The sequence below is a fragment of the Rhamphochromis sp. 'chilingali' genome (assembly GCF_963969265.1).
Source record: "Rhamphochromis sp. 'chilingali' genome assembly, chromosome: 4".
Taxonomy (NCBI): Eukaryota; Metazoa; Chordata; class Actinopteri; order Cichliformes; family Cichlidae; genus Rhamphochromis; species Rhamphochromis sp. 'chilingali'.
The window spans coordinates 10,173,463-10,187,300 of NC_137948.1; the positions used below are offsets into that span (position 1 = coordinate 10,173,463).

The window sequence follows — 13,838 nt, forward strand, 5'->3', positions numbered from 1 at the left end:
AATGCTGTTAGTTTTATGTCAGATACAATAGGATCCAAATTTTCCAAAAATTTCAGCTTTTTGGGGAAATATTCATTAGTCCACAGAATATGTCCACAAAAGGTTTTGTGAACCATCAGGATGTTTTCTGTGAGATGAGACTTTGTCCTTTTTCGAGCTCTCCCATTGATGCCATTTTTGCCCTGTCACTTTCTTATTGTCGAAACATTTATCCTGACTTTAACTGAGGAAAGTCAAGCCTGCAGTTCTTTAGATCCCAGACTGACTTCTTGAGTTTCTTTAGATACATGATGTTTTTCTTTTTAAGATATTTTAGCCTACTTCACTTTATCAGACAGGTTATATTTAAGTGATTTCTTGATCCACATGTCTGGTGACAAACATTACTTTTATTTATTATTAAAAAAAAATTTTAATGGGCACTTTTGGCTGCTCCCTTGTCACAAGTGGTTGCCACAACTGGTACCGACTGGGTTAGGAATGCTATTTGGTGTGTCTCTAGTTGGAATTGAACCGGTGACCTTTCACTTGGCAAGTGAATGCAAAGTGTGAAACCTCGATATTTACCCGCACGTCCAGTTTTCAGTCTAAACTAAAGATAATCCGGCTCCTTTGTCATCTTTCCAATAGGGACACAAGGATGTTGTACCAATGGGACAACCAGTTCTTTTTCTTCCTTTTACAGATTTAACAAAGAAGCTTGGTGAGTTTTTAAGATTTCTTGTGTAACCATGCCGTATTACACGTCACTGTAACTGCCTGGTCAAAACAACCCCTCGACTCCGGTTATGGAATATCGCAGATGAAGGCTGGTTGTCTTCTTGTTGTTTGCTTGTGTGCAGCTGTTATCTGTATCTGGATAGAAACAGAAGATGTGCTGTTGTTGTCATTTGAAGATTTTATCGCTTGAAGCTTTGCAAGCGCCCTTGTACCATACGGGCCATAGAAAAAGGTCATGGTTTGGCTTAAAATACAACAGCTGCCACTTCTTTTAAAGTTCAGTTTTCTTGGTTGCCAGGGTTACACATCTCCACTGAAGGGTCTGAATAACATACGTCCTGCAGTTTAATGTCCGTAAACGTAAACAAATGGATTTCTTTTTTTTGTGAATATTTCAGATTTTGCTCTGACACAGGGTTGAATACACAGGCCACAGAAAAGTTGTTTGGCAATAACGGATAACTGAGGTTTCTCGTGTGACATCATGTGGAGTTGCTCAAGAGTTGTCTATCATATTGGAAGTGATGCAAGCGCTCGTTGCTACAGAAAAACATGTATTTCCTGACTGGTTGGCAGTGGTTTCTGGAGGCTGCTGGCTCCTGCTGGGTGAAATGGTTGCATCAAAGGTGATTGCTTTGGTTACTAGCAGATTGCCACAGCTGCCTGTAGTTTTTTATGTGCAAATACTTTGTAACTACTAGCCAAGCTTGGAAATGGAGAAGAGTTGTGCTCTTTGGAATATTTGAAATATTTTGGCTGCAGGGCAGAGGCACAACTTTCACTTTGAAGTCGAACTGTCTCCATTTCTCGTTTGCGTTCACGCTTTTCACAGTTTCACTAGAGCTCGGAAAGAAGCTGGACAGTGTTTGCAGACGAGTCTTTCACTTCCACTACAGCAATATGCCAGCGACCAAAGCAATCCCATAGTGGTTTTTACCAGATGGCAGGGGGAATAGTGGTTGCTGTGACTGACCGGTCTCTAGGCTTGTGTGACTTGAGCCTACATTGTTATCACAGTTGTCACACCTCCAAAATAGGTAACCACTTAATATCACATAGTTAGTGGTCTCGTGTCTGTAAAACCTCAGTCTCTTAAAGTGCACATGTATCCATATAGAGGGCACATATAGACACTATTTGTACACTACTCTGCCCAGTGCAGGCGTGAATTTCCACTTCGAATGACCCCCATGAGCCAATGAATCTCGAAAGACTCATAAATATTAAAATTATAGTAATTATTGGAAATATAATCAAGTTTATATAAACTCTGTTAAACCTTTTGAGCTTTGGACAAACAACAGCATGCTGTCTATTGTGCCATACAGGTTTGAAATCAGAAGTGACTGCAGATGAAGTATATATTAACATATAAACATGTGATGTTGTTTTAATTGAAATTTCTTCTTCATAAACATTTCTTTTCTGAATAATATAAGCTGTGTATAATTCAAATCAGCTGCCACTCTCGGTCTTCTCCGACATCTCTGACATGCTGACATATCTGCAGCCAACAGCTGTTGATCAGCAGGGCGTTGGGAAACTGTTTCCTATATTACGTTTGTGCACAGCATGCACGCAAAGGTCTGTGTATTAAAACACTGCTTCACAGCACTGCTGCTGGTCGAAAAATACAACAGAAAGAAAAATGTAAATATGTGAAGTCGTTCATCTGTCTGAAACAAGTTTCCTTCTGATTGGCTTCCTCATAAAAAACAAGTTTTAACACAAGTGGATTGGGCTGTTGTGCTTAAAGCCAGAGTGTTGTCCCTGAGATGACCATACATAATAAGCACTCTCAGTGATATCATGCAGACTGAAGACTAGAAAAAAAAGATGTGAAACTTGAGTGTGTAGTGCAGTCTCACAGAGATTGTTTGCATACATGCTGATGTCATTATGTGGAGGTTTGAGCATCAACCGTTAGAACAGTTTCTGTAAAAGAAATAAATAAGGACTAGCATGTTTTCTTCCATTTTCACTAAGTGACCTAACAAATCTGAGCAGCTCCAGGCGGATATCTTTTTTTTTTTTCCTATATTATTTGTTGCACATCTCAAATCTCGTCCCTTTACCGGAAGCATTCTGATTTTTAGTGAAGTTCACGGTCATAAAGCAGGAAAAACTGAACACATTATTTGGTTTTTAAGACTCAAAGTGACAAAGTTATTGTGATATTAAGTTGTATATCTCTGAGTGACTTTTATTGTGAGTCAGAGGGAGACGAAACACAAAGCAACTTATTTGTGATGCAAGTCAATGCAGGGCTGTTTGCTCAGCTCTTCTGGTTAGGTGAAGCCTTGTCACCTCTCTCTCACACACACACACACACACACACACACACACACACACACACACACACACACACACACACACACACACACACACACACACACACAGAGGAGAGCAACCAGACTGTGGTAGAATTGTGATGGAATGTGAAGCTTATCTTTAGTTGGTAGCAGATAGACAGAGACAAAAACTCATACACACACACACACACACACACACACACACACACACACACACACAACCTGAGTTAGTTCAAATCTCCAGGTGTGTAAGCATGAATACAGATTTTTGAAATTAGTTTAATTTATGTTGTTCAGGTGTATTTAGGATCTTATGCATCACATTCTTTCTATGTTAGAGGACTGGACATGCTTTGGTGGGCTAGTAGTAGTAGATTTATTTATATAGCAGACAGCACAATCACTTAATCAAGAGGATACAACCAAAACAAGTTTATAACATTCAGTAGAATCAGAGGAGAATCATCTAAATGTCCAACAGATGGGGATCCCAGCCACACTCAGATACACTGACTGGACTCAACTAAGTTCCAAGTACCAAGTCAGGAAGGACATGAGTCAGGTCTCAGAGGTCCACAAACCTGAACTGGCAAAGTATACTATCAGGGGTTAACCACTCAGGGGCAGTGTTTGCCAGGGTTGTAACATGAGGAAAACTGGGTGGTTTTCCCTGGTGGGTAGCAGCTGCTTTTTGCAAATGAAGATGTGATCAGGAGCTCTGATTGGTGAAAGTCAGTTACAATACAAGATCAGAGAAGAAGCTTCAAACAGCTCGATAGTGCCTTTTATCCTGTGGTTGAACTTGACCTCTGCTCTGTGCTCTTTGGCAGCCGGCAGTGCTCGATAACCTCCTGACCTCCATGAAATTTGTCCTCCATGGCATGGGCACCCTCCGCATCAACCTGGCTAACAACAGAAACAAGGTACTCATGTTCGACTTCTCTCACCTTCAATTTTGGTCTTTTTATTTTCTGTCGTTGTCATCCTGCTCCTGCCCTCTTAGAGTTTTGTGCTTCTTGTGTCTCTGCACGTCACCTGGATCACCATTAGAGGGCAGCATCTTAGCACTATAACTACACAGCTTTCATTGAAGGAGAGCATAAAGTTAGGCCACTGGTGGGTGGTTTGCTTGTGAGGTTTAATTTAATTTGAACTTTACTGTCAAAGTTATCAGAGTGCATGTGTTTTCCACCTACACAGCACATCCTGCTGGGCAATGATGACCAAAGTATTTCCTCTATTAGATGTCATCAGAATGTGTGTGTGAGCATCTCTTTGTGTATGTGTTTGTGTGATTAACAAGTCTGGATGTGGAGACAGACTCATAAACTCTTCTATCATTTAGGCTTCCTTCTATCTTTTTTTTTTTCCATCTGACCAATCGCTCCTCCCTGATCATTAATCTGAATTTCTGTCTCCCTGTTGTCTTCTGGCAGGTTCACGCCCATTCCGTGCTGTCGTGTGGGCGTTGTTTTGACGAAGACCAGGTGCTCTTTCCTTTCCTGAGCCATGCTCTGTCCTGCCTGTGGGCCGACCAGGGAGTGAGGGCCGCGGCCGCCCGGGGATACGAGTACGAGCTCAATGACTCGGCGCTGTAGTGAGTACTCCTCGAGAACAGACTCACGCTGTGCTGAAGAGATGCAGGGGACTAATTAGCTGGACTTAGCAGCTGATGCTGAGCCATCTGCTTACTGTCACTGGGAGTTAATGTCTGGAGAAAGGAAGAAAGTAAACAGTGCAGGAAGATAGACCACAGTTTGGAATCACATATACTTCCACAACTGTTGTATATCTTAAAATAAAAGCCATTAAATACATACATAAACCAGATATTATTTTAGTTTTGGATGCGTGTATGAAGGAGGAAAGGCATTTTTAAAATTATCAGTATAGGGAAAAAATTGTGATTAGACACAAAAGTGATGACACCATAGTGAAAGCAAAGAATTGAGGCTGAAGCCTGAAACTAAGAAAGTAGAGTGTGTGAAACAGAAATAAGACAGAGCGCTGACCCACCAGGAGGCCGTCCGGTCTCATCCTCCGCCCCTGTGAGAGGCCTCGCTTTGGGGTTATCTACACTGACAGGACTCTTGGTTCCTACTGAGAACCACCATGCATCACCTTCTTGCAAACACACATGCACACACACACTGTGCTTCTATAGTACTTATGAGGACTCTTATTGACACAATGCATATATTACTCTTTGATCTTAATTTGTGTTTTCTTAAACACAAATTAAGATGTTTGTTGTCTGCTGTCATTTGTTGTGATTGGATTCACCAAGTTTGCTGTTGAAAACTGGATATGCAGAAACTTGAAAATGAGGACAAACTAAAGACGAACACAAAGAGTGTGCACTGACAATAAACATGATATTTAAAAATGAAAACACAGGTTGCTACAGTGGGCAGCTCGGCACCAGGTGTCCTTCCTGACGCAACCACAAATGGATTCAATTGCAATAATACCACACACAACACATCTTATAATTGAATTTGACTGATGCCATTACTGTTGTTATGATTACTATTGTTAAGTCAAACCATGTAAAAATACTGCTGGTCTGTCGATTCAATCAAAGCCCTTTCACTGATTTCCAATAAAAAGGCTTGTTAGACGTTTCAGGTGTTTCCAACTGTTAACTGTGATAAACTGGCAACAGTTGCAAATCTCTTGCCATCTGTTAACTGCTTGTACGGAGAGTCCAGCCAGAATGTCAGAAATTTAAAACAGAAATCCCTCCACAAATGGTGACGAAATTTCTGCAGGATGGCGAATTAACCGGAAAATAATATAGTTTCTCAGCAACTTCGCTTTTGCATTTGAATAAAACCAGAACGCAAACAGCTGGCGAGCAGCTGAGTCGAGTCATCGTCTGCAAAAAGATGCTTTGCAGATCACTTGCAGTGCAAAAATCTGCATTATATACAGTATTTTGAGGAATTGCAAACAGATTTTTATTTTTTTTTTTTAATTGCTGGCTTTGTAAAATAACGACTAAAGCTCAAAGTGGTCCTCACAACAACAGAAGTACCAAACAGGCTCTTGCATGTTGTTTGCCCTGTGTAACTTTTTTTTTTTTTTTTTTTTTTTTTTTTTTTTAGCAGCAGGATGTGTGTCGCTGTCCAAGAAACGAATTCAGGATGACGGGTAGAGAATGTCACAGTCAGTTCACATAGGTGGAGATGCCATCGTGTGAATGTGTGTGTAAAAAGATCACATTTTACTGAAGGCGCACACACACACACACACACACACACACACACACACACACACACACACACACGATACAGTTGATTACACTAGCTGTGTAAATAGCTAATCTGTGTTTAGAAGCTGTGCCTCAGTGTGTTATTATGGTAAACCACAGTGTGAATATTCATCGTGATCAACCGCTGCGGCCCCTGGGGCTTCAGCCTTATCGCTGCACACCCAACACACGCACTCAGCCACACCAAACACACAATGTGTTAGCCTCCACTCCCGTAAGTGATACCTGATTTTTCTTTTGATCTCAAGTTTGTTTTCAAGTTATTAATTTCCCTGCCGCTCTCTTTCTTCTTCCCCTTGTTTCTCCTGGCTCTTTAACCTTTTTGCACCCTTCCCTCTGTCTTCTTCTCCTTCCTCCTCCTTTCCCAGTTTCTTTGAGAACATGAGCCGCATCATGTCTCCTGAGTACGTGCCCACAGAGACAGACGTCCTTCGAGTACGACTGAGGACGACAGGCGTGATAGAGACCCAGTTCAAAGTCAACCACCTTATTTTCAGGTAGTCACTTTTCTTTTTTATTAAGGTGAAGGATGATTCTGCATACAAGAACCGAGTCACTCAGAGCTGCTGTTGTCAGGTCTGCTCTTGACTTCTGCAGGGAGCGCCTGTCGTACCGACTTACTTCACTTCTTTAGCTGCGACTGTCTTATCTCAGTCTACAGCCATATGATAGTCCTGAGATATAAGATGGAGATGGGCGGCTTCATTCAATACGTCAATACGACACCTATCAGTTGGCTTTATGCTCATCTACAAACACACACACACATACGCAGAAGCATCAGTGGCTCGGTCTTATCAGTGGAGCAGCAGAGGGCAGGTATCTGAGCTCAGGAGACTGCTGTCAGATGACCATATTCATCTCTGATCAATGGGCCGTTGTCACATAATACCACCTTCTTTATCATCTTCCTATGGCTGAACTCATTTCCTGAAGCCACTGACGGTCACGACAGGGCAATAGGTACTAATGAACTTGATTTTCTCTGCAGTGTGACTAATGCAGAATAAATGTCACTAAAGGAAAAAATAGTCATTTTTATTTCATATCGATGCAGTTTTATTAAATATTCAACGCCTTACTTAAACGGTGCTTCATTTGATTAGTGACACATTTTTTTTTAAATATTTATTATCAGATTTTTTGATAAATACTCTTTTACATTTGTCGTATGACTGTTACACGCTCTGCAGCCCCAACTGTCCTTCCAGTTGAAGTCCAAGAACCTTTGGTGTGTAAATAAATTGGGTAGCACCAGTTTTTGGTTGCACTCATCATGCTGTCATGGCTGTTTTTGTTTCTTAGATTATAAGTAGTGCTGTCCCCGTTAATCTCGTAAAAATGACGTTAACGCCATAACCGCATTAACGCAGCAAATCTCTATAAGCGACTTAATGCGGGTGTGGCTGGACGGCGCTAACGTGTTAACGAGCTAGCCGTGCTAACACGTTAGCACTGTGCAGCCCCATGAACACATTAACTCACTAACAGAGATTTGAGGCATTAATGCGGTTATGGTGTTAACGTCATTTTAACGAGATTAACGCTGACAGCACTACTTATAAGAAATTTAAAGTAAAACCAATATTTCCAAAAATTCTTGTGTCCGTCTGTGCTACATAAATGGGGGTTTGTCCGGGATCCTTTGGGCTAGATGGCTGTGCTGTCCTTATATTGAAGCATATCTTTTTTAGTATTTTTTTCTTTGCTGATTTAGGTCATCGTGCTTGTTGGTTATTCTGGGTGGGAATCTGCCACATTCCTGGAACAGTACTGCAGATGGGCGTGGTTGGTTATGCTATTTTGAAAAGTGTTTGGTTATAGCCTTGTGTGAACATGGCTGTGTTCATCTACATTACTGTTTATTGGTGACTTTTGAATAATGATGCAGTTCTTTTGTAGTGTGACTTTTAGAGTTGCGGCCCACTTTTGTTGAATAACTTGTAAATGTGGTTAACTGAAAAAAAGTAACTTTGTGTTCCTTTGCCACACTGTGGGTGTGACTCTTTATTTGCAGATGGACACTTGCATTTATCTTGCTGAATTTTATGGCTGTGGAAACTTGTAGTCATATCAGACCACTTGTTTTGTGGGGACAAGTGATCACTTCTTGTTGGGATTATTTGTTACTGTTTTTGGTTGATGTTTTGTTGTAACTTAAATAAGACTTGTAGTCTGTAGCTGTTCTCCTGGTGAAACCTTTATGAGCAGAGGTGTTACATCAGGCTATAACCCAGACTGTCCTTATACAGGTAGCACAAGAGACTTTGGGTGTTGACTGGGTTTAATTGCTAATTATTTAAAGATGATGAGGTGTGGATAAAGGAATTCCCGAGGTTGGCTTGGAAGTGACGCCATTTTTTTGCTAATCCTTACTTCCCTAGCTGTTGTTTTCAGCTTAGATTTTTTTTTAAGTAATTTAAAGAAAAAACAGAGCAAAACTTTCTTGAGCAAATGCACCTGTGTTTGGGTATTTTAAGTTAAGCAGTAAAATGCTGAAAGTCTCGTACAGGTGGCAGACAAAACACAAATACTTTTGGAGGAAGTTTAGGTTTCAGTTCAAGTGAAAGCATCAAAGTACTTTATAATTCATCTGAAGTGCTGCCAGGAGTTTAAAGTTGAGTAAAAATGTGAGCTGAACTGTATGTGATTGATATGAACCGTCACTCTTAAGTGCTTTTACTGGCAAAACAAGTTGAATTGTTGGCTGAAATCTAAACACCTGAATCAGTAAACGTACAGCAGTACGTTTGGGAGTGAGAAGAGTTAGGGCCGATGGAATGAAATGCAGCATAGAATTAGAAAATTATATGTCAATTAAATCTGCCAGAGCATTCGCTGCGAGTTGTATTGATCGTCTTTGACAGTTTTCATTTCCTGCTGTTAAAATGAAATGTTCAGCTTTTTATGTTTTATTTTTGAGAAGAGATAAAAATATAAAATGTTTATATGTTTATATTTATAGGGCAGGGATAGCTCAGTAGGTAAAGTGGTCGCCCCATGATCGGAAGGTCGGCGGTTCGAATCCACTTAACGGCTACCCTGAGGTACCCCTGAGCAAGGTACCGTCCCTACACACTGCTCCCCGGGCGCCTGCTTAGTGGGCTGCCCACTGCTTCACTGAGTGAATGGGTCAAATGCAGAGAAAAACAAGTAATTTCCCCATGGGGATCAATAAAGTATCCATTATTATTATTATTATTATTATTATTATTATTATTATTATTATTATGTAAAACACACACACACATGCACATACAGTCTCTTACTCTGTCTGTGTTTGGGTGCGTTAATCTGGGACAGATCAGATGTTATTCAGTGATGGATGATAATGTATGACATTTGAAGGATTTTCAGGTTGTAGTTAAAGTACAGTCTAAAGTTACAGGTACATAAGAAACTGACTGACCTGCCTATAAGGTGTAATTATATTCACTGCAAATAAAAGATGGATGTAGTCACCTAGAATGTCATTCATTGGGTTGCAGACAGTGTTTTTTGAAGTGATTTCAGCCTTTTAGCCATCAAGATTTAGTGTTTTTGTTTTTGTTTTTTTTAACCTCCTAAGACCCGCACTCTTCCACAGTATGCATTTTTAATTTCTCTTTGATATTTGGGCATATTGGGGCATATTGGGGCCCAATGAACAACAAATAATTACCAGATTTTTTTTTTTTAACCTTATTTTTGTTTTTAAGAAAAATAAGAGCCACATATGATGATATTCGTTTAAAAGTTTGATAGAACAGTAGCAGTATAATGTCCTCGTAAAGCAAAATTGAGTATTCTGGTCTAAATAACCCAAAATGTGATGTCCACATATGTGGACGCCAGGTCCTAGGAGGTTAAATAACATTTTTAATCAGAGAGGTGGAATGCAGGCCTGAAGAAAGCTCACCAGGTGGTCGGTCCCATGTCATGTTAATTTTGTCATCAGTCTAACATTTGTCCCTAAAGTGGCCCCGCCCTTAACCCTTGCATACCTTAAAATCTTAATATTACTGAAAGCCAGTCTGTTAAATAAGAATGCGTCCCCTGCATAAATGTGATTGAAAGAGAAAATTATTTGCAAAGACCAAAAAAGATATTTTTATGTCAGGCCGTAAACAAGTTTACTTCTGTGTTTTACTTCTGAATTAAACAGCCTCTAGTGGTTGCTCCAGGAACTGCAGTTTTTATACCTATGTAGTGACTTTATTTTTCACTCTACTGGAGATTTCAAGTTGGGTGACATAGGTCAGCAGTCTGCAGCCCCCAGGCCATGTAAGTCTTTTGGTAACAGGCCACGAGAGTTGAGGCTTGGGGCGTGAAATTAATGGTTTTCAGGGTTTTTTATCGTTAACTCGGTTGACTCTGGGTCTTTTCCTGTGTTGTAGTTGTGTCTTATTTTGAAAGAAATATTTACCTGTTACCATAGTGACCAGAGAGCATTAAGGGGCAGAGAGGAGGATGTTACTCTCAATGTTGTTGGCGCATTTCAGGAGGACGCTATTAATAAAGTTACACAGTTAATTCACATTTCTTATTATATTTACAAAATACCACAGGTTTTGTCGTATCATTTTATTTTGTTGTATTTATCCGCGACACCTTAAAGGCCAGTCCTTGAAAAAATTGACGGACATAAACCGGTCCGTGATGCAAAAAAGGTTGGTGACTGCTGTAGGTGTTTTTCCTGAAAATTAATCTGTCTTTAAATAATATCCCCAATAGCCGCTAATTTTACTTTACTTTTAGAGGTAATATCTAGTATGATTCTGGTCTGTATATTAAATCCTGCTGTTTGTGTAGCTAAAAATCATGTAAATCTCAAATCAGGCAATGAATGTTAAATTGATGTTGTGTCTGTTGTCATGTCCAGGCCGTTATGGAGATAGCAAAGCTAACACAGTTGTTTCTTATGTAAAATTTGCCATCAAAGTCATTTTCTTGTAGAAATGAATGAAACATAATCCTGACTTGGTGGGAAAAAAAATGTCAGAGTTGGGATGAAATGATTTACTCCAGAGCAGTAAGTTCTTATTGAACTTTAGCAACTGACCTCTACAGACCATAAAATTTAATAGTTGGTTTTGCGGTTCCATTTACCGGTGTGACTTTTATGGTACGGGCAACACAGTTCGCATTCTTTCTGTGTGTGTGGGTTTGTGTCTGTCATCATATTCCAGAAAATCAGATTATTTTCCACCTCTTTGTCAGTAATATCCACCAAAGGAGCGCTCCCTCCCCCTTTTTCCCACCACAATATCAACCTGTCCTTCATCTCAGTTCGACGTTACATCTCATATGGAATTATAATAATAAAACACATTACCCTCAGCGCTTCATACGATCTCTGTTTAGCATATAAACATTGTAGAGAAAGTCAGTTTGTCAGCACACGGCTGCCATCTGGGATATTGGCGTGACATTTAAATGCTTCTACTATGTCTCTGGATGCTGCAGACGTGACATGTTTGACTTGATTTGACAAAAGTAAGTTGTGTTTTTTGGGGTTTTTTTTGTTTTTTTTTTTTTAACTCAGGAAACATTTCACTGCATTGAGATCCTTTGATCGTGCCCGAATCTTTTGTTCTGTGGTGATAAATGCTACCTTTCCCTCACAGTCTTATTAATTGCGTCATTTAGTTGCTCAGTTTCTGCTTTTTTAAAAAAAAAAAAATCTGTCTGGGCCTTTTTTTTTTTTTTTTTTTTTTTTTTTTTTTGTGAAACACTAAGAAGCTGACGTCACCACCAAGTGACGGTGTCAGATCAGAGCTGGGGGAGCGGAGTCCCAGGTGGTGCTGCAGGAAGGAGCCCAGCATCTCACGCAGCCTCTTTCTAATCTGAATTCTGGAGAAGATAAATAATTGGCTTTAGTTAATTGACACTCTGCACCATTAGTGTGTGTGGATTTCCTTCTGTGACTTGAAAAGATTAAACCCAGAGGGTTGATGAAGAGCTTAGCATAAGTTAATGTAATTATTTCATACTTGGCCATAAAATGGGTATTACAGGGATTTGGAGAAGTAGATGGTAGGGGAGAAAGGGTGAGTTTTTGCTTTCAGACATAGGAAGTGTGCAGTTTTTTTTTTTTTTGTTTGTTTTTTGGTTTTTTTTGGGTTTTTTTTTAACCTACTGTTAAACAAAGACTTTTGATTTCACATTTAAAATATTACTTCCCAGCATTTGTGTTAGTAACCTGCTGATATTTCAGAAAGTGTGGTGTTATTACAGAGGCGAGTTTTTGGTGTCGTTTTGTCGCCATTCGGGCCGCACTCAGAGCTAACACAATGCGAAACCGTCTCCCTCTCTTCAATGATTGTCTCGCTTGTTCGTTCATAAGGTTTCTCATCAGTGGCCACATCTGCGCCCTGTACTCCTTCCCTCTATTATTTAAGAATCACTTTAGGTCTCACTGTAAGTGCTATTAGGCCCGTGTCTGTTTTCATTCTGACTCATTTAGTGCATTTTATAAGGTACTAAATCATCAGATTTTAAGTCACAAATTAAAGTTTAAAAATGAAGCTTCTATGAGTTTACAAAAACAGTTTAAAGTATATGAGTAATATGAGGTAAAGCACAGACTTTTAGGTTTATTTGAGTGCTATTTCGATCCAGATTGGAGGAAAGATTTAGGAATTACAGGGTTTTTAGGCTATTACTTTATTATTTATTCATCTGTTGTGTAGAAAAAAAGATTCCTAGTATAAACATTTTCTGTGTGAACACAACATATAGTTGAATGACCTCTCACAGCAAGTGAAAGAGAACAACATGCATTGGCCTTAAAAAATAGAAAGATTAGATCAGACCAGGGACCTCTGTCTTCAGAGCCACATGTGCTTCTTTGTTCATCTTTACTGGCTATAAAAGTCCTGTTACTTTTGCAGAACCTCACATGGATGTACAAATGGCTCATCTTTATAGTTCACATAGATTGGAACAAGAATTTAAGTGTTCAAGAATTTAATGTGATTTCATTACCAACACTACTGGCTTGCAGGTATACTTGATCCACTGGTGGATTTTGTTTTCTTTAACAGGATGATTTATATATGGAATAGGTTGTATCAGGATGAGACATTTATTATCCTAAAGTTTAGACATTGTTTTATAGCAGCAGATATTAAAAAAATTAAGTTGCACACCACAAACATGTAATAAATACCATTTTTTTAAAAAGCCCACTTTAGACTCATATGCTTTGGAGCTCCAGGTAGTATTTTCTTTCAAGAATTACATAAAAATAGCTTTCGGTTGCTTTGGTTTTTTTGACCCCTGGAATAGCAGACGAGAAGGGATGGATGGATAGAGAGATGGACCTCTGAACTACAACAATAACAGCTTTCCCTAAACTGACTTCTTTGGACAGGAATCTAAGACCGGATATACCAGCATGACTGCTCACGATCCGAAGCACCTGTAAGACATTTTCGATGCTCTCATTGGGACTGGGTTACTGGTTTATTGATTATGTGACAGAAGCAGCTGGATAAATCCTGGAGTTTATAAAGCACGAAGGTGAAAATGTGGATTTGGGGTTATTGTAC

The 13,838-nt window shown here is 39.6% G+C and overlaps 1 protein-coding gene across 1 annotated transcript in view; it reads left to right on the forward strand.

Annotated features, from left to right (window-relative positions):
• Window positions 1-13,838, forward strand: part of gnav1 (guanine nucleotide binding protein (G protein) alpha v1) — a 36,120-nt gene that overhangs the window by 7,476 nt on the left and 14,806 nt on the right. The window contains exons 3-5 of the mRNA XM_080879208.1: window positions 3,863-3,955; window positions 4,469-4,629; window positions 6,675-6,803. Coding sequence (XP_080735334.1) covers window positions 3,863-3,955; window positions 4,469-4,629; window positions 6,675-6,803 — 383 coding nt within the window. The remainder of the gene's footprint in view (window positions 1-3,862; window positions 3,956-4,468; window positions 4,630-6,674; window positions 6,804-13,838) is intronic.